The sequence below is a fragment of the Aquarana catesbeiana genome, linkage group LG02, assembly GCF_042186555.1.
Source record: "Aquarana catesbeiana isolate 2022-GZ linkage group LG02, ASM4218655v1, whole genome shotgun sequence".
NCBI classification, from domain to species: Eukaryota; Metazoa; Chordata; class Amphibia; order Anura; family Ranidae; genus Aquarana; species Aquarana catesbeiana.
This window is the reverse complement of record NC_133325.1, coordinates 760711421-760731980: the sequence shown is the minus strand read 5'-3', so window position 1 is coordinate 760731980 and position 20560 is coordinate 760711421. Positions and strand designations below refer to the sequence as shown.

The following is a 20560-nucleotide window of genomic DNA, read 5'->3' as shown; positions in this document are numbered from 1 at the left end:
CACTGAAAGTGCACTTGGAAGTAAAGTCGCTGTAGATCCGAGAGGGACATGCAAGGAAAATAAAAAACAGCATTTTAGCTTGCACGTGATTGGATGATAAAATCAGCAGAGCTTCCCATCATTTCAGATCTACCCCTCAGATCTACAGCGACTGTACTTCCAAGTGCACTTTCAGTGCAATTTCAAGTGCACTTTGCACTTGTAGTTTGCACTTGTAGTGCAAAGTGGATTTGCCTTTCGTAAATAACCCCCAATGTTCTCTAGCAAAAAGCATTGAAAACCATCTTTAAAGAGGAAATAAACCCTGATGGTTTTACTTCCTCTTTGTTTCCCTGCAAAGGTAAAGCATAATGGGCTACTATGTGATGCATAGTAGCCCATTATGTGTCACTTACCTGAAACCGAAGGCTGCGATTTCACCGCTGTCCACAAAGTGCCCATCTTCCTTCTGGGTATCGCGGCTCCGGCGCTGTGATTGGCCGGCGCCACAATGATGTAACTCCCGCGCATGCGCACGGGAGCCGCCAGTCACGGCACGATCTTCTTTAGAAACGGCACGCTCACCGTTTCTAAAGAAGTGTAAAGTGCGCCTGCGCATGCTCCGTAGACATCGGCAATCGCCTTTTTTTTAAAATATCTCCGTGGAGGTTTGGGAGATATTTCGAGCTCCTACAGGTAAGCCTTAATCTAGGCTTACCTGTAGGTAAGAGTGGTTGTAACGGGTTTACAACCACTTTAAATTGGAACTATGGGCAACATAAAAAAATGACACATACATGACGCAGTCTGTCGCTACACTTAGTTTTTGTTTTTCAGTGTTCCTCCTGTAACATCTGTTATCTCCCACTTCCTGTAACAGGCCAAGCTGTCCAGTGCTATTGTCAGCTACAGAGAATACAGGGGTTGGGACAAATCATATAGGGTGCTTACACTGATCAGCTTTTTATTTATTTGAAAGTTTTTTTTTCCCTAAAAAAAAAAAAAAAGAATGCTGTTGTAACTATGTTAACTAGAAGTAGTATAAAACCTAAAAATTCAAAATATATATATATTAATGTACCGGTAATATAAAAATAAAATAACAAATATATATATATATATATATATATATAGACATAGATATATATCTAGATAGATAGATAGATAGATAGATAGATAGATAGATAGATAGATAGATAGATAGATAGATAGATAGATAGATAGATATAGATATAGAATAGATAGATATAGATATATATATATATATATATATATATATATATGTATCTATATATAGATATATATCTATATATAGATATATATAGATATATATCTATATATAGATATATAGATATATATCTATATGTATAGATATATATCTATATATAGATATATAGATATATATCTATATGTATAGATATAGATATATATCTATATCTATATATATAGCGGCTAACCAGTCATTAGATCTGGTGGCTGCTTTCCTTTTTTTTTAGGCTTTTTTTGTTGCTTTTGTTTTCACCTGGTGATCTGGAGAGTAACACACCTCCTGTATTAGACTGCCTCCATTCTCTATTCTCCTTTTGGGATAAAGGTTTCACATACATTGTAAATAAATATTAGGTAATCATTGTAAGCACCCCTGGCAGTGTTAAATGGTTTGTCTCATCTCTTTAACTGATACATTCTGCTGGAGAGCCTTTTCTTTTGATAAAACAGGCTTACTGGCTGGATCACCAGATGACAATTATAGAAAGAAAGCCTAAAAAAAAAAGGGAAATGAATGCAGCCATCACATCTAAGAATTGCTAAGCTGCAATAAAATACATGTTTGCTTTTGGGTTTCACACTTTAACTGCTTGCCGACCAGCTGCCATTGTTATACTGCGGCAGGTCGGCTCTCCTGCACAAATCGTCTTAACTGTACGGCGGCTCGCGCAGGCTTGACAGTGGGCGCATGCCCGCAGGTCGGGCGGACTCAATGTCCGCCGGCGACCCGCGATCACCTAATACAAAGGCAGAATGGGGATCTCCCTTTGTAAACAAGGCGGATCCCCATTCTGACAGGGGACATGACAGAGATCTACTGTTGCCAGTCATCAGGAACAGTGATCTCTGTCATGTCTCTGCCAGCCCATCGCCCCCTACTGTTATCCCCTTCCACGCCAGTGTCATTTTTACATCGATCAGTGCATTTTTATACCACTGATCAATGTAACACTGTCACTGGTCCCCAAAAAAGTGTCATTTGGGGTGAGATTTGTACTCCGCAATGTCGCAGTCCCGCTAAAAATCACAGATCGCCGCCATTACTAGTAAAAACAATAAAAAAAAAAAATAAAAGTCCCTAAATCTATCTATTTACCAAGCCTAAACTGATGAATAAATTAGTTTTTTTTATATTTTTTTTTTATTATTATAGCAAAAAATATATATATTTTTTTTCAAAATTGTCGCTCTTTGTTTGTTTATAGCGCAAAAAATAAAAAGGTGAGGTGATCAAATACCACCAAAAGAAAGCTCTGTCTGTGGGAAAAAAAGTACGTCAAATTTGTTTGGGTACAGCGTCGTACGACCGTGCAATTGTCAGTTAAAGCGACGCAGTGCCATATCGAAAAAATAGCCTGGTCATTAGGGGGGGTAAAACCTCCTGGGGCTGAAGTGGTTAAAGTCCATTTAAAACTATGTGTCCCTCGTAATCTGCCTCTTCCTCTCCCTGGCGACTGACGTCATTTCCCTCGGCGCCCGTGCTCGCTATTGCTCCTGGGAGATGCTTGTCATTATTTCCCAGGAGTCAGTGGGCAGCGCTGAGGGCTTCGTTGCCATCACAATGGGGGCGGGCATTGTGATGGCAACGTCAGAAGTGTACGTCGCTGCGCCGTACATACGGCGCATGCGCGAGAACGGATGGTGCATGCTGATCACTCAGCTGCACCAGAGCCCGGAAGATAGTGCTTGTGGGCTTCACATGCCCACAAGCAAGATGGAAATTAGCAAGAACAAGAAATAAGACATATCCTACTCAAATAAATCGGCAATCGAGCAGCGATTAAAAAGATAAACGTGAGTGCTAGTAATAAGTTCTTTAAAATTAAGATATTCATCCAAAAAAAAAAAATTTTTCACAGTTGGAACTCCGCTTTAAGTCGCTCCGACTTAGAAAAAGGTTCCTGCACTACTTTGGGGTGACTTCATCATGACTTGCATTGACTTCTCTTAAAGAATTTGTGTGCAAGCCGCAATGAAGTCAAGCAGGGATGTCAGCTTCAAAGTCGTGCGACTTTGAAGCCACACTTGTATACTATTATAGAAGGTAGCACAATACCAGATCTACTGGTAGGATAAACAAGGCTCTGAAAAGAGAAACAACTGTTGTATGAATGCAAATGACAGATTGCAGATATAGTTTTTGATATTTTGTCCATAGTTACACTATAGGGGCTCACGCACACTTGCGCTAAAAATACTGCTTTTACAGGCCTCCAAGCTTTTTTTTAAATTTTTTTTTTATGTGTCCATGTACACTATAGGTGTTTGCAGGAGTTTAGAGACAGAAATGTTTAAAGGTAGATGCCCCCCACCACCACCACCACCACCAAATTTGTGTTCAGGAGAGGAGCTTTGGAGCTTAAAAATGCTCAAAAGTGCATAAATGCACATATATGCTCGTTGACACTAGGCTTGTTTATGCTTATTTGTGCGTTAATGCATTCTAATGGATAGAGTAATGCTCTGTACACACGATCGGAATTTCCGTCAGAAAAACCTTGGATGGTTTTTCCGACGGGATTCCGCTCAAGCTTGGCTTGCATACACACGGTCACACAAAAGTTCGCTGAACTTTCGACCGTCAAGAACGCGGTGATGTACAACACCACGACGAGCCGAGAAAATGAAGTTCAGTGCTTCCGAGCATGCGTCGAATTGTTTCCGAGCATGCGTAGGAATTTTGAGCGTCGGAATTGCTACAGACGATCGGAATTTCTGAAAGGAACTTTTTCCGTCGGAAAAATAGAGAACATGCTCTCAATCTTTTACTGGCGGAAATTCCGCCAGCAAAAGTCCGATGGAGCATACACATGGTCGGAATTTCAGACCAAAAGCTCTCATCGGACTTTTGCTGGCGGAATTTCCGATTGTGTGTACGGGGCATAAATTGCCTTCTGACCAATAGACTGCATTAACGCCAGATGTGTGAATGCATGTCAATGCGTATAAACATGCATGAACACACATGCAAAAAAGTTAGCTTTTTACCACTTCTTTTGCTGCCCTAACTCATGTAGGAGAAAAGGGCTTCAGAGAATACAGTGTTCATGTGGCCTTGGGGATACTGCTGGACTCACACAACTAGCAGGTCTCTGTTTAGCCACTTCCTTACCACGCTACAGCCGAAAGATGGCTACAGCACTGCTCTGTTTTTCTGGAAAAACCTCCATGGATGTCCTCCAGGAACCATGCCTCTCACCAGGGGCTGTGCTCTGTGATTGCTGTGTCCTCCAGACACAGCCGATCACAGATCGTGGTAAAGGGCCAATCACAGCTGATCACAGTGTTAACAGACTTGCTGGTTATTGACAATACTTTCCTTGTGCTGTCACAGCATGAGGAGAGGAGAGCCAGTAAATGGCAATTTGTACAGGGGAACTTCTACACTGATAATCAGGGCCCTGATCAGTGCAGCCCCATCAGTGCTAATCAGTGCCCATCAGTGCCTCCTCATCAGTGCCGCCTATCAGTGCCGCCTATCGCTCATCAGTGCTGCCTATCAGTGTTCATTGGTACCTCCTCATCAGTGCCGCCTATCAGTGCCCATCAGTGCCTCCTCATCTGTGCTGCCTATCAGTGCTCATCAAAGCCTCCTCATCAGTGCCACCTTTTAGTGCCCATCACTGCCTCCTCATCGATGCTGCCTATCAGTGCCTTCTCATCAGTGCCACCTATCAGTGCCCATCAGTGCCTTCTCATCAGTGCCGTCTATCAGTACCCATCAGTTCCCCTCATCAGTGCCGACTATTAGTGCCCATCAGTGCCTCCTATCGCCCATCAGTGCTGCCTATCAGTGCCCATCAGTGCCTTCTCATCAGTGCTGCCTATCAGTGCCTTCTCATCAGTGCAACCTATCAGTGCCTCCTCATCAGTGCCGACTATTAGTGCCTATTTTTGCTGCCTATCGCCCATCAATGCTGCCTATCAGTGCCAATAAGTGCCACCTATGAGTGACCATCAGTGCAGCCTCATCAGTGTACATTAGTGAAGGAGAAACATTTTATAACAGGAACTAAAAAGATGTTGTTTTTTTTTTTTCAAAAATTTTGTTTAGCAAAAAAAAACCAGTGGTGATTAAATACCACCAAAAAAAAAAAGCTCTGTCTAAAAAAAATAAATAATAATAATTGATATGGGTACAGTGTTGCATGACTGCGCAATTGTCATTTAAGGCGCGAAAATGCCGAAAGCTGAAAATTGGCCTGGGCATGAAGGGGGTGAAAGTGCCCTGTAGGCAAATGCTTAAATATGGAAACATGTTTCTTTTGAGTCTTCATAGCCAGGTAAATGATTTGGCATAACACCAAATTTCCTGCAGGTGACGCCATGCTGAATATTTTTCTGCAGGATCCATGCACAGAGCAGTGTCAAAGACTTTGGGGCTCATTCACATCACACAGCGTGCGTTATTAAATAAATGTAATAAATTCCCTTTGGGATTAATAAAGTATCCTGAATCTGAATCATGTGTGATCGGTGTGAATGGGCGCTCCAATAAGTTATTATAACGTTTTCCTTCTTTTTTCAACTTCTAATGTAATTCTTTTGTGCTGCACAGAAGTAGAACGTGTCCTTTTTTATTTATTTTTTGCGCACTGTAAACTGCAAACCGAAGCCATTGATAGGACGTAATACAAATTGCCTTGTTCTTATGTTGCGACTGCTTTGGGCAATGCGGCTGTTGTGAATGAGCCCTTAGATAAAGGGCTTAAAACAATTCATTTTTACACCACTGGTTACTCAGCAATGTTATATATTTAAAAAAGCTAAGTTTGCCATTGTCAGCTTAGTTTCCATTTGTTATTGTAACATTTGTCTGATTTTAATGCAGCTTTCATGCGTTTACTTTACGTTGCTGTTCAGTATGTATAATATTGTTTCTTATATACCGGAATCACAGGGTTCATAGGCAAGAGGTCATTTGGCTGCCCCAATGTGCATATAAACTATAGACAAAAACATGTTTTTTAACCAGTTGTCACCCACATAACGCATGTGTGCGGCGGCAAATAGGGTGTGCTTTAACGCCCACACGCGGCACATATGTGTCCATAGGCAGGAGATATTTCTGTGCTGGAAGCACACTCACTGTCAAAGACAGTTCCTGGTCTCTATTACGTCCAGAGGGTGGCAAGGTTTGCCCAATCATGTGACCACTGTGATTGGCTGTCCCAGTGGTCACATGATCAGGCAGACCTTACCACCCCCTGGCCTAGGGAAGCCAGGGCTGGATGGGAAGAAGTTAAAGTGTATATACATCCTGAAAATTAACTTCTCATTTGTGCTCCTATTAATATATCTGTTCTATAAATGCAGAAAATACCTGTTGATCCTGACAGAAATCCAGTGAATTTTGTATCCTTTCTTTGCTCTCTGCCTGGGCTGCACTGTCTCATACAATGTTATCAGCTCGGCCCAGGTCACACTGTTGATCCTGCCAGAAATCCTGTGCTGTCCTACTCTGCAGTGCCATTTTAAGCAATGTTATAAGCCTTTTCCAGGTTATCTGTGTGAACTACAGAAACCTCCCACCTTATATTATGAGGGTTATCTGTATTCGTAACACACTTCATGTCCCAGGGCAGCAATTCTTAACCAGGATTAAGTAGAACACAAGGGTTCCCCCAAAGGTTGCTTGGGGTTCCTTGAGCTCTGGAGGATTGTCCTTAAAAATATGGAGACATGGGGGGTGATCTATATTCAGAACACACTTCATGTACCAGGGCAGCCATTCTCAACCAGGGTTCATTGAAACCCAAGTGTTTCCCCAGAGGTTGCTTCCTTGAGTTCTGGAGAATTGTCCTCCATATTATGGAGATGGGGGGGTGAACTGTATTCAGAACACACTTCATGTCCCAGGAGGACAGCCATTCTCAACCAGGGTTCATTGAAACCTAAGGGTTCCCCCAGAGGTTGCTTCCTTGAGCTCTGGAGAATTGTCCTCCATATTATGGAGACGTTGGGGGTGATCTGTATTCAGAGCACACTTCATGTTCCAGAGCAGCCATTCTCAACCAGGGTTCATTGAAACCCAAGGGTTCCCCAGAGGTTGTTTCCTTGAGCTCTGGAGGATTGTCCTCCATATTATGGAGACATGGGGAGTAATCTGTATTCAGAGCACACTTCATTTCCCAGGGCAGCCATTCTCAACCAGGGTTCCCCCAGTGGTTGCTTGGGGTTCCTTGAGCTCTGGAGGATTGTCCTTCCATCTGATGGTGCCTATAAAGTTTCCAGGACCAATACCACTTGGCAGAGCCATTATCATAACACCAGTGATCTTTTTAGCTGTCTGTAAGGATGACATTCTGGCCACCACTGTAACGGGGACATTTAATCTACCGGTAACCAATGTCACTGGCTATTTTGATCTCCAATGAGTTGGAAGAGGTTCCCCAAAACCTCAAAATTATTTCAAGGGCTCCTCTGAGGTAATAAGTTGAGAAAGGCTATTTTAGGGTTACAAAGCTGCTCCTTCATAGTACATACAGTATGTGTAAGAATAGAAATGACCTGATGGGTGGATGTCAGTCTGGAGGAGGACGTGTGTCTTGGTAGGCTGTATTTGCATAAGAAATGCCCACATGTGATGATGAGCCTCCATCATTGAAAGAAACTGAAGAGAGGATGATGCTGGACATATGCCACCCAGGAATTGAGGCGGGCTGTATCTGACTTGCTGCAGCTTTTAATGCATACTGTGAGAAGCTCACAGTGTGCAGTAAAACCAGAGGGACCTCCTCAACTGTGTAAGATGGAAGGGAAGGCTGGAGTTTAGCTGAGATTCTACTTCGGTGCCACTTGAGAATACTGCCACTTTGCCTTCCAGGGATGACCCCGAGAACCTTGTATAAAGCTATTATTATTTAGACAGGATGGGTAACCTTAACCAGTCACTTCCACCAGACAATCTGCAGTAGTGAACCTCAGCCAAAGGTTAAGAATACAAGTCTTGGGAATGAAATGATCTGACGTTCACAGACAATAACTCCTGAGAGATTCTCAAGATGCCATTGTGTGTTGGAAATAGGAATATGAAGGTGTGTTGAGATTCAGAAACATGACAATGTTCTACACTTGAACATAGTGTATGTAGGCAATTTAGAGGATTCGTTGATTTTTTTGTGGTTTTATAGGCTCTGTTCTATTCACATTATCGTGCAGCAGGAACGAGCGTTTCTGCTACGCGATTTTGACATCGCAATTTGGTCAAATTAAGAAACTGGAAGGTAAAAAAAACATTTACTGAGACACCTTCAGTAAAGGGCTTGATTATATCAATAGGTTTTCTGAGAATTTTAACTTTGGGAAATTATTGTTAAATTCTAACCCAGGGTTGGGAATGGAAAAGTTTACACTTTAGCTTTGGTGCTTAAAGCTGAACTCCAGCATAAGTAAATATTGTCTAAATCCATTCATCATGTGAATTCTTTCTTGAATCTTGGTGTGCTTTGTGTATTTCTTCCAGATCTGTGCAGTAATCCGGTGTGGGACCTTTTCCCTCTGTGTAGGAGCTTCCTCTAATAAAGACCGGTCACCACTGCTCACTTTCCCTGTGCAGGGTGACTGGTCTTGTCTCCGCCCCCTCCTGTAGTTTTCTGCAGGCAGCCTGTAGTGGGTGGGGCCTGCTGGGTCCCTCCCACATCTCCCCGCCCACACCCGCTGTGATTGTACAAAGCAGGAGTCTGTCAGCAAGGGATTCGTGGTCGGGACCTGCTGATCGCCTGTGTCCAATCACAGTTTTTGAGTCATTTATTCATTTTTCACAGGTGCAGGCAACCCACAAATGCACCAGAATTGCACAGGGAATGCATCTGAAATACGGCAAGAATGCGTTTTTACCGCTATTTTGCTACAGAGCAGTGTGAAAGGACCCTAAGGGGGGGATATGATCAACATGTATAAATACATAAGTACTCCATATAGTGAACTTGGTGTTGAGTTATTCACTTTTGGGTCATTATAGAGGACAAGGGAGCACTCTTTACGCTTGGAGGAAAAGAGATTTAACCTTCATATATGTAAAGGCTTCTTTACAGTAACAGCTGTGATAATGTGGAACTGGTTTTGGCCAGCTCAGTAGACTGTTTTAAAAAAGAGCTGGATACATTCCTAATGCATAAAAAATAACTGGATAATAACATTTAGGGCCCTTTCACACTGGGGGGGGGCGGCATCGACAGTTAAGCGCCGCTATTGTAAGCGGCGCTTTACCGTCGGTATTTGGCCGCTAGCGGGGCGGTTTTACCCCCCACTAGCGGCCGAGAAAGGGGTAAAAACCACCGCAAAGCGCCTCTGCAGAGGCGCTTTGCCGGCGATATAGCCGCGCTGTCCCATTGATTTCAATGGGCAGGAGCGGTGAAGGAGCGGTATACACTCCGCTCCTTCACCGCTCCGAAGATGCTGCTAGCAGGACTTTTTTTCCCATCCTGCTAGCGCACCGATCCAGTGTGAAAGCCCTCGGACAAAGCAGCGGCACTTTCGGGTCGGTTTGCAGGCGCTATTATTAGCGCAATAGCGCCTGCAAACCGCCTCAGTGTGAAAGGGACCTTATAGGTATAACTCTACTGAGCTGGCCAGAACCTGTTATTGAGGGAGTCTATTCTACATTTTCACAGCTCTTACTGTGAAGAAGCCTTTCCTTATGTCGAGGTTAGATGTAATTTCTTCCAGGCGTGAATTAACAAAATATAACTGGATATTAACATTGATAGGTAATAAAGTTAGGGGTAGTTGATCCAGGGAATATCGAATTGCTCTCCTGGGGGATCATGAAGGAATTTTTTTTTTGGAGCAAATTGGATCATGCTTTTTTTTTTCCTCTGGATCAGCTGTGGATATGGAGTTTTGTATATGGGTGTTTTCTTTTTTTTAATTTATTTTATTTACCTATTTTTTTATTTTTTATATCAGATGAACTGGGTGGACTTTTTTGTAGCCCAACTGACTATGTAGCTACGTAAGCCCTGGTTCTCATTGGAGTGATTTGGCATGCGATTTGACATGTCAAATCGTATGCCCAATCAGCGGCAATTGCCGGCAATGGCACCGTCTGAATCAGCGTCGTTTGTGGCGCTGCACCGATTCCAAAAAGTAGTTTCTGTACTACATTTGGTGACTTTGGGGTGTGATTTCCATAGATATCGGTGCAGAAACCCTCACCGATGTCTCTGAAATCGCCCCCGAAGTCGGGATTGACATGCAGGAATGAAATTGTGCGAGTTCATCTGAACTCAAACGATTTCATTCCCGCTGTCAGTGTGAACCTGGGCTCAAACAGATGGACCTGGAAGATTTACCTGCAGAGAATGTTTGAAGAAGCTCTGATTCTATAAATAGACTCTCTTTCCCCTTTTACCCCAAAAACATTTTGGCTGGAGTTAGGCTTTAAACTTGATTTTTTTTTTTTTGTCTAATTATAAAACTTAGTGTAGCATTTAGGTCATTACAATGGACAAGGGGGCACTCTTTACACATGGAGGATATGAAATTTAACCTCCACATACAGAAAGGCTTCTTCATAGTAAGGCCCCTTTCACACTGGGGCGGTTTGCAGGCGTTATTGCGCTAAAAATAGCGCCTGCAAACCGCCCCTAAACAGCCTCCGCTGTTTGTTCAGTGTGAAAGCCCGAGGGCTTTCACACTGAAGCGATGCACTGGCAGGAGAAGAAAAAATCTCCTGTCAGCCGCATCTTTGGAGCGGTGAAGGAGCGGTGTATTCACCGCTCCCAAACCGCTCCTTCCCATTGAAATCAATGGGACAGCGCGGCTATACCGCGGTAATACCGCGGCTATAGCCGCGCTATACGAGGGGTTTTAACCCTTTTTCGTCCGCCAGCAAGGGGTTAAAACCGCACCGCTAGCGGCCGAATACCGCGGTAAAACAGTGCTAAAAATAGCGCTGTTTTACCGCCGACGCCCCCTACCGCCCCAGTGTGAAAGGGGCCTTAGAGCTGTGAAAATGTAGTATAAGTCCCCATGAGGACAGGTTTACACTTGCTGTGGCCGCGGCTCCCAGCAGGGAGTCTGGTGCGTCCCTGTTCACTGATTCAGTTTCGAATCAGGTCCAAATTTCTGTCTGAATTCGCAACTGATTCGGAAACCAAAGACGCACAGGACCCTTTCCAAATGTGGACCGCCGCCGCCCCGGAGGTGTGTGAACCGACTCCACTGAGAGCCCGTCACACTCTCCTTTCATGCAAATTGGATGCGGGGAAACCACATCCAGTTCGCATAATTGTGAACACAGCCTAATGCCCCGTACACGAGATCAGAAATTCCGTCAGAAAAATCTTGGATGGTTTTTCCGACAGAATTACGCTCAAGCTTGCCTTGCATACACACGGTCACACAAAAGTTCTCTGAACTTTCGACCGTCAAGATGACGTCAAGGTGACGTACGACACTACGACGAGCCGAGAAAATGAAGTTCAATGCTTCCGAGCATGCGTCGAATTGTTTCCGAGCATGCGTGATTTTTTGCGCGTCCGAATTGCATACAGACGAACACATTTTCGGATAGGAACTTTTTCCGCCCGAAAAATAGAGAACCTGCTCTCAATCTTTTGCTGGCTGGAATTCTGCCAGCAAAAGTCCGATGGAGCATACACACGATCGGAATTTCTGACCAAAAGCTCACATCCGACTTTTGCTGGCAGAATTTCTGATGGTGTGTACGGGGCATAAGAGCTGGTTCTGTCCAGTTCAGTAGATTGTTTTAAAAAAAAAGAGCTGGATGCCTTCCTAAATTAACAAAATATACCATTTATAGGGATAGCTCTACTGAGAAATTACTTTTTTACCCGGTGGAGCAAATTGGATCAGGCTTTATTGGGTTTTTTTTTTTTTAGGGAAGCACTGATATATTGGTTGCTGAAAATTATTGGGCAAAAATAGGGTTATCAGCATTTTGCCGATAATAAAAAAAGGTGCCAATAATTACCACTGCAAAACGTGTGATTTTGCCGCGATTTTACAGTGATTTTGCTGCGCTTTCGATGCATTTTAATGGGGAGGTGCGTTTTTGGTGCATTTTTTAACTGACCAAATATGCATCAAAAATGTGGCAACTGAAGTGCAATGGACCAGTGTGAAGACATACATAGAATTTTAAGATATGCATTTCTCTTCTACTTTTTTAACGCAAAAGTGCTTCAAAAGCTATTCACCACTTGCCGACCAGTGCACGCCAATATACGTCGGCCGAATGGCACTGGTGGGCAAAAGGGCGTACTGGTACATCCCCTTTAAGAGGGCGCCCGCTGCGGTCTCCGTGACCGCAGGTCCCGTGGACTCGATGTCTGCCGGGTGCCCACGATCGTGTCACGGAGAGGTAGAACGGGGAGATGCTTTTGTTAACAAAGCATTTCCCTGTTCTGCCTAGTGACAGGACAGAGATCACTGCTCTCTGTCACGAGAGCAGTGATCGCTGTCATGTGAGGTGTAGCCCCTCCCCCCACAGTTAGAAACACCTCCCTAGGACACACCTAACCCCTTTATCGCCCCCCTATTGGTTAACCCCTTCACTGCCAGTGTCATTTACACAGTAATCAATGCATTTTTTATAGCACTGATCGGTGTATAAATAACAATGGTCCAAAAATAGTGTCAAAATTGTCCGATGTGCCCACCATAATGTCGCAGTCCCGATAAAAATCGCAGATTGCCGCCATTACTAATAAAAAAAAATTAATAATAAAAATGCCATAAAACTATCCCCTATTTTGTAGACGCTATACATTTTGCGCAAACCAATCAATATACGCTTATTGCGATTTTTTTTTACCAAAAATATGTAGAATACATATCGGGCTAAACTGAGGAAAAATTTTTTTTTTATATATATTTTTGGGGGATATTTATTATAGCAAAAAGTTAAAAAATATTAAAAAAAGATTTTTTTTTTCAAAATTGTCGCTCTTTTTTTGTTTATAGCGAAAAAAATAAAAACCGCAGAGGTGATGAAATACCACCAAAAGAAAGCTCTATTTGTGGGAAAAAAGGACGTCAATTTTGTTTGGGTGCAAAGTCGCACGACCGCGCAATTGTCAGTTAAAGCGACGCAGTGCCGAATCGCAAAAAGTGCTCTGGTCAGGAAGGGGGTAAATCCTTCCGGGGCTGAAGTGGTTGAAGTGTTGAATATAATAGAATTCTATATAAAAAATGTATTTATTTTTTGAAAACTGTTCATTTCAGTTTCTGTTTTGGTTTTCGTCCAAGTGCATCCTGAATTTTTTGTTTTGGTCCAGAATTTTCATTTCGGTCGTTTTTTTGCCTTCCTCTGAAACAGCTGTGGGTATGGTGTTCTGTATTTGTTTTTTATCTTTATTTATTCTATTTTTTTTTCTATTGGATGAACTGGGTTGACTATTTTTAGCCCAACTGACTTTGTAAAACAGATGGATCTGGAATATTCACCTGCAGAGAAAGTCAGCTATTCTCCTTTATAAATAGACTTCTTTCCCACGTTATGCCCAAAACACTTTGACTGGAGTTAGTCTTTAAACTTGACTTTTATTTTTTAGTCTCATTATAAAACTATGTAAGCAATTCGTAGAGAGAAATTCAAATCCTGTTTTTATGTCTCTGTCTGGCCATGTAGCACCAGTTTCTGAGAACCATCCATCACTCAGTTCTCCAATGTATTTTAGGGCCAACATTCTTTTTTTCACCACATTCCATTATTTTTTTCAGGTTATTGTTGGCCATTGTCAAGCATCTGATAAAAATCCTCTGTGCCTGTGAACATTATCTTATCTGCATTTAAAAAAATGTCTCTTTTTTTCCTTGGCCTATATGGCCTTTGGTTTCTTATAAATCATTTTAATCTTTGGAATCCCCTCTTTTTGTGTACAGGAAGCATTATCAGTGGTGAGCGACGATCAGTCATTATTTGAGTGCGCCTACGGAACGCCACACCTTACCAAGTCTGAGATGACGGCTTCATCCTCCAGTGAATATGGGCAAACTTCGAAAATGAGTCCACGGGTCCCGCAGCAAGACTGGCTGTCCCAGCCCCCATCCAGAGTCACCATCAAGATGGAATGTAACCCCACTCAAGTCAACGGATCCCGGTAAGGAAAAATTGGACAATTTTTACAACTTTTCTAACTTACGCTCAGTACTACCAAGCTGTTTTTTTCAGCCATTGTTCTGTAAGTGTGAGCATATAGGTGGCCAGTCTTAAGTTGGCTATATATGTGTGAAGATTTCAGATTTCATAGAATTCAGAGATTCCCCCATCCAGGTTAAACAGCTTGGATGGATGAATCTTCCATTTCCAGCTATTGTGTTCTAACAGCTGACACCGTCAACTGTATGAATACCAGAACAGTGACGGCAACTGATACATAGGGGAGGGGGCGCGATCTAAGTATGATATGAAATGTATTTATTGGAGTGAAAGACAATTGGCAACCATCAAAAACAGTTAAAAGAACTTGCTCATCTAAAGGTTCGGGCCTCTGGTGGTAATCTTCAGTATAGCAGGACAATCTTGGCACAAGCAAACACACAGGGTGGGCTGGTGGGTAACCTGTAAAGCCAAGAAGACACAACAGGGGGCACCAGACAAAGTGACGTAAATTACACGCAGAATGAGGTACATGTAAACTAGCAACTCACATAGTGCATAAGAAATGGTGCTTTTTTTGTATCGCCACAGTCAGCAGCTGGCTTTCATGTGGAGCATGGAGTCTCTTCTGTAAAACTTGCAGCTTTGTTGTCCACAAGTAGGGCCAAAAACCGGCTGTGATGGAGGAAGCAGAATCCAAAAAGATGGCCGTCAGACTCTTTTGGGATGCAGAGCAGACTGGAAATGACAACGGGGAGGGCGGGGTTACATGTTTCGAGGCCACCCAAGCCTATTTCTCAAGCCAAAAGTCTGGCTGACTCCTTCAGTCTGGTGGTCATGGTGCCGGAAGAACCAACCATGGCCCATTCACAGGAATTGGCAAAATTTGAGTCGTATATGGTCAGCTTTAGGCAAATCAAGAGGAGTAATAGGAGCTCTCTGGTGACACTCTGGTTTCCTTCTTATGATTTCCAAGTGTGAACACGGCTTGTGGGACTGTCAGTCTTCCACTTAATCATTTGGATTCTGGAGATTTGGGACTTTTATATAATTTTCCATTGGAGCAGAAGTCACTATCATCACAAATCTTTTTTTTTTTCACTTATAATGTGTGATGTTTTAGCGCTGCACTGTTTATATTTCAAATCAAGGGGTGGCCAAATATGATAGACATGGGAAGATATGGCTGATGTCATGTACCCTTAATGAAAGACAGGCAATGAGAATGATCAAAAATCACATGAACAAGAACATTCGACCTCCTGGCCCTCTTATATTCAGCCACTATATATTCTTATATTCAATTTCCCCCAATGTCATTATTAGTGTGGGTTTATCATTGTCAGTGTGCCAGTATTTTAAATTTCCAAGAAGTCAGAGTTTTGTGTCCCTGGGTATCAATGTCTTTTCATTTAATACTATCAAGCACTATTGAGCTGTAACTTAACTTTCTCAAATGCCATGTCATGCACTACTTCACCACAAACATCAGTTTACCATGATGACTTCCATGTGTCAGCGTGCTGCTGGTGTAGAACCTCGTGATTTTCCTTGTTTTGAGACCCCAATCCAACCAGTATTTCATTGTTTCAGTAGTAAAAGTGTGCTCCTCTCCTTTGCTGGAATAGCTTACTCCGATTTCACTGCAGAGCTTCCCACAGTGTGCATTAGAAACTGCAGCAAGTCACCCAGAGCCCACCTTATTTCATGGCTGGAGGACGTCCAGGATCATCTAGTGTCCCTAGACAGAGTGAAGTGGACAGTCATCTTCACGGAGCCCCTCAAAGGCGATAAGGGCGTGCCTAACATCGCTACCCAAATGAGGTTGTTCTTTGCTTGAAACTGCATCCATAGGATTTTGGTGGACAGAACATTGGACTCTGGTGGAAAGTCCATGTCCCGTTTTTTTCCTCCTTTCAAGGTCCCTTGGAAGGGACAAATGGGACACTCCTTGGTATTACTTGGACACTTTTAAGTTTATCAAGGAGCAGGGGCTACATGGAGTCAAGCCCAACTTGACAAGTCAACTTTTGGAAGCCAAATACTTTACAAAAGTTGGTCAGAGCCAAGGAAACGATGGAGCTTGTTCAAGGTATTCTTGAGAAACGTTTCAGGCCTGAGGTTCTAGAGAGGAGCACTGAGGCAAAGTGTTGTGATGGTTTCAGGAAGATATGTATAGCACCCTGCCAACCCCTCCCATCAGCCATGACCTTTCTGCATTTCATAGAGATGCATAGAGACCCATGAATGCTGTTGCTGGGTCTAAAATAGGGTATGTTAAAAAAGCCATAAGGTTGGGTTCACACATATGTGGCCGCGGTTTCAGTGCAGCAGTCTGGTGCGGTTCTGTTCACCGGTTCAGGTGTGATTCAGGTGCAAATTTTTACCTGAACCGAACTCAAAACATACAGGTCCCTTTTTCAAGGAAGAAACTATATGCAGATTAAGCTTCAGCTTTAAATATGTATGAATAAAAACTGATCTACATTAAAGTGATACTAAACACGCACTGTTTAATTCACATCACCCCTTTTTTATGTATATGGACAATGGCACTGTATTTATTTTATTTTTATTTATATATATATATATATATATATATATATATATATATATATATATATATATAGCGGTGTCCCCGACCCCCAAAGGCCTAATGGTGACCTCCAGAGTCAGGGAGAGCTGACATCCTTCCTCGAAGTGTGGGTTATTAGGCATGGTGAGTGTAATGCAAGTTGGAAACATGGGCGCCAGTCACTTTTTGAAAGTAAGAAAAGGGGATTTATTGTCTCTTAAACAGAACTGGTGGAGAGAGGGTTAGGGCCAGGACACCCTTAGGCAAATGCAATACGCAAACAGGCAGACTCCGAGGCAAAAATAATAGGCAGACAGCTATACGGGTGGAGGGCCTTTAAGCTGGATGCAGAAACTGTATTTGTAGAACTGCTGATTCCTATGGCAACTGAACTTTCAACAGTCAATATAGATCTATACACTTAACTCACAGTAACCCATTACAGATCTTCTCTCACATCTCACAGTATCCCACTGTAGATCTTCACTTACTGAGCTCCCGGTCTCTCACTAGACTCCAAGATCCCAGTCATCACCGTATCCTTTGAGCTCTTCCACAGCTAGCCCGCTGTATACTCCGCAAACTTCACCCCCGCTAACCTGATGGGTCCCTGGCTTGACACTCGGCTGAAGCTTTCCCACTTCTTTGCTGTCCCCAGCTGGTGAAAAGGCTGCTCTGGTACTTCTTCAAACTTCAATACACTGGCCTCTGATAACAGGAGTGGTTGTCCCTTGGTGGCAACTGCTTCCCCTTTACCTCTGGCCTTGATCGTCCCTTATGGCAACTGTTTCTCCCTCACCGCTGGCAACAAAACAGTTCCCCGTCCAGCGAAACTTCTGCAACTTGGTTGGGCTTCCGGCCTGAAGCCCCAACCCCTTGCTGCTTTTCTTAAACCTGGATAGGCCTCAGACAGCCTAGCAGCCAGGTTCTCCCAGGATAGGCCTCTGGCTTCTGGCCTAGCAACATACGTCCACCCAGACAGCCGTCCAGGTGGCACAGAACCCCAGTCACCCGACTCCTCCCGAATAAATATGCTCTCCCAGCAGGTCAAGGGGCCAAAAAAAACCCTGCCAATTAGCTGAGACAACCCATCCACTCCTAGTGTGAATTCACTATGCCCTTGTCATTATAATGCCACAAGCAACAATGCCACCTAGTGACAGAAGAGAGAGTTGCATCAAATCCAGAGTTATAGATACGTCAGTGGATCCCCCTAACAATTAGCCAGGCTAGTTACCACCTAGCAAACTAAATTTGTTAGCAACCCTGCCTACAACCAGGTTGCTACATATATATAATCAGTTTACAGCTGACATCTTTCATGTGCTCTTCATGTGGAGGCTCTTCATGTGCAGGCCATCTGCAGGGAAACATCTAGTCCTCTGCTGCTTGTCACATGTTAAAAAAAACAGCCTTTGAAATACAAAGAAAAAATACATAATATCAAACAAGTGTTTGAAATTGTCATACAAATATGTATTTGACCTCTAATCCTCATTATTTTTGTGCAAAAACATGGAGTAGGCTATCTATAGAGAGGTTTTTCCAATTGCAGCCTTTTTCATACCCCTCCAGCCTGTGTCTATTGTTTGTTTGTAAGTGCTTAGAATTACAGGGAGGTAAAGCCTCCATAAATCAACAAGTAAAACCCCACACCATTTTGTTTAGCTGTTCAGTGCGCATGGAGTGGAAGGTAGGGAGTGGGCTGTCATTTATCCAGAGTGTATACGGCCACACGTGTGACTTTATAGTCATGTGGGCTGCACAGATAAGAAAAAGGAGGAAATTAACCTCTTAGAAGGGAACTGAAACTGGAGCATGTTCAGTAGATGTGACAATGGCTGGTCTACACAATCTCAGGCTGCAGTGGGAACACAGACAAGGAGGGAGGGGCAGTGAACATTAGAAGATTTAACCAGGTTTTTGTAGGTTTTTGTCTCCATGGAGTTCAGCTTTAATAACTAGAAGTCCTGTCTTGCCCCAGCTCCTTCCTTCTCTCTGAAAACAAGAGCAGAAGATTTCCTGCAGCCTTTTTTTTTGGTCGGATGAACCGACCCAGGAAATGTTTCTCTTCCTGTGCACCATAATCTCCAGTCTGAATGAAGGGGCATGATGAACATTTGAGAACTGGTGTGGTCAAGGGTTAAGAAGGCAAAAAAGAGAAGCTATACAAGGAAAAAAAATAACAACTTTGGGTTGCATGAAAGTTTTCTGAGCGCTTCTTTTATTCGGTCTGTTTTACAACGTGAATTCTGTGCCTGGTTTTTAGCCGCCTGCATTTCCCATCCCTGATATTTATTTAGCCAAGTAACTGCACAGCTGAAATCTAAACAGTGGAGTGGAAAAGGTGTTCTAAATTTGAATGTTTTTAGACTTTGATCTGGGACTTAGTCATTTTATTTAGCAGAGAACTGAGCTACATTCCCGTTCTTGGCCTCCACATCTGACTTGATGTGGTGGTAAAGAAAGCAGACCGATCGCCCCTGTGCCAATCATCCCCGTCTAAATTAGGGTAAACATTCTTAAGATATGTTTGGAAGAAAAAAAAAAAGTGTTTTTCTAGGTGAAAGCGGGCAATAAGTCAAGCTAAAAGCTGGGAGGAGACGGCACATGCTGGACAAATTCTACTGTATGTTTTGACGGAGAGTTGAGAGCAAGGCCTCATTCATCACACTGCACAGCCAACCATCTCACTCTCATAATGTTATGTCTTTCTTACTTAGACTATTCATCATTCTAATCACAAACCACAAAGCTTTCTTCAGCCTTTACATTCAATATGATTCTAGTATTTAAAGAGTTTTTTTTCTTTTTCATCTGTTAATAGGCCCTTTTGTTCTTGACTTGGTCAATACACTTGTATTTAAGAGCACCTGTCCTACACTAATATACTGTATGTACTTCCAAAACATAGGTGGATTAAAAGGAAAAGGAAGCCATACTTTCCCGGAATGAAACCCAATGGGCCGTGCACACGATAGGAATTTCCGACAACAAATGTTGGATGAAAGTCCGACCGTGTGTATGCTCCATAGAACATTTGATGTCGGAATATCCGCCAACAAATGTTTGAGAGCAGGTTCTCAAATTTTCCAACAACAAGACTTGTCGGAAATTCCGATCGTGTGTACACAATTCCGACGCACAAAAGTCCACGCATGCTCGGAATCAAGCAGAAGAGCCGCACTGGCTATTGAACTTCATTTTTCTCGTCTCGTCGTACGTGTTGTACGTCACCGCGTTCTTGACGTTCGGAATTTCCAACAACATTTGTGTGACCGTGTGTATGCAAGACAAGTTTGAGCCAGCATCCTTCGGAAAAAAATCCACGGTTTTGTTGTCGGAAAATCCTATCGTGTGTACAGGGCAATAGTGTGTTATATGTATTATATGTAGGATCCTGAAGAAGCCAACTGTTCGCAAAACTCGTTGGTCCTGCACGCCTTAAAATGGAATTTTAATCAGAATATTTTAAAAATATGTAAAGGTTTGTTTAAAAAAATAAAAATAAAATATATATATATATATATATATATATATATTTATTTAACCTTCCCTCCTCTGTAGAGTTGGTTTTGCACAGAGTGGCCCCTATCTCCTCTTCTGGGGTCCCTCAGTGGTGCTTCTGGCTCCTCCTCTCCTCAAGTACCCCGTTGGAGATCCACTCT

At 42.9% G+C, this 20560-nt stretch overlaps 1 protein-coding gene across 5 annotated transcripts in view; it reads left to right on the top strand.

Moving 5' to 3' along the window:
• Positions 1-20560, top strand: part of ERG (ETS transcription factor ERG) — a 248054-nt gene that overhangs the window by 187806 nt on the left and 39688 nt on the right. For all 5 annotated transcript variants that reach the window (XM_073617215.1, XM_073617217.1, XM_073617218.1 and 2 more), the window contains exon 2: positions 14101-14318. In XM_073617215.1, the coding sequence (XP_073473316.1) occupies positions 14101-14318 (218 nt within the window). The remainder of the gene's footprint in view (positions 1-14100; positions 14319-20560) is intronic.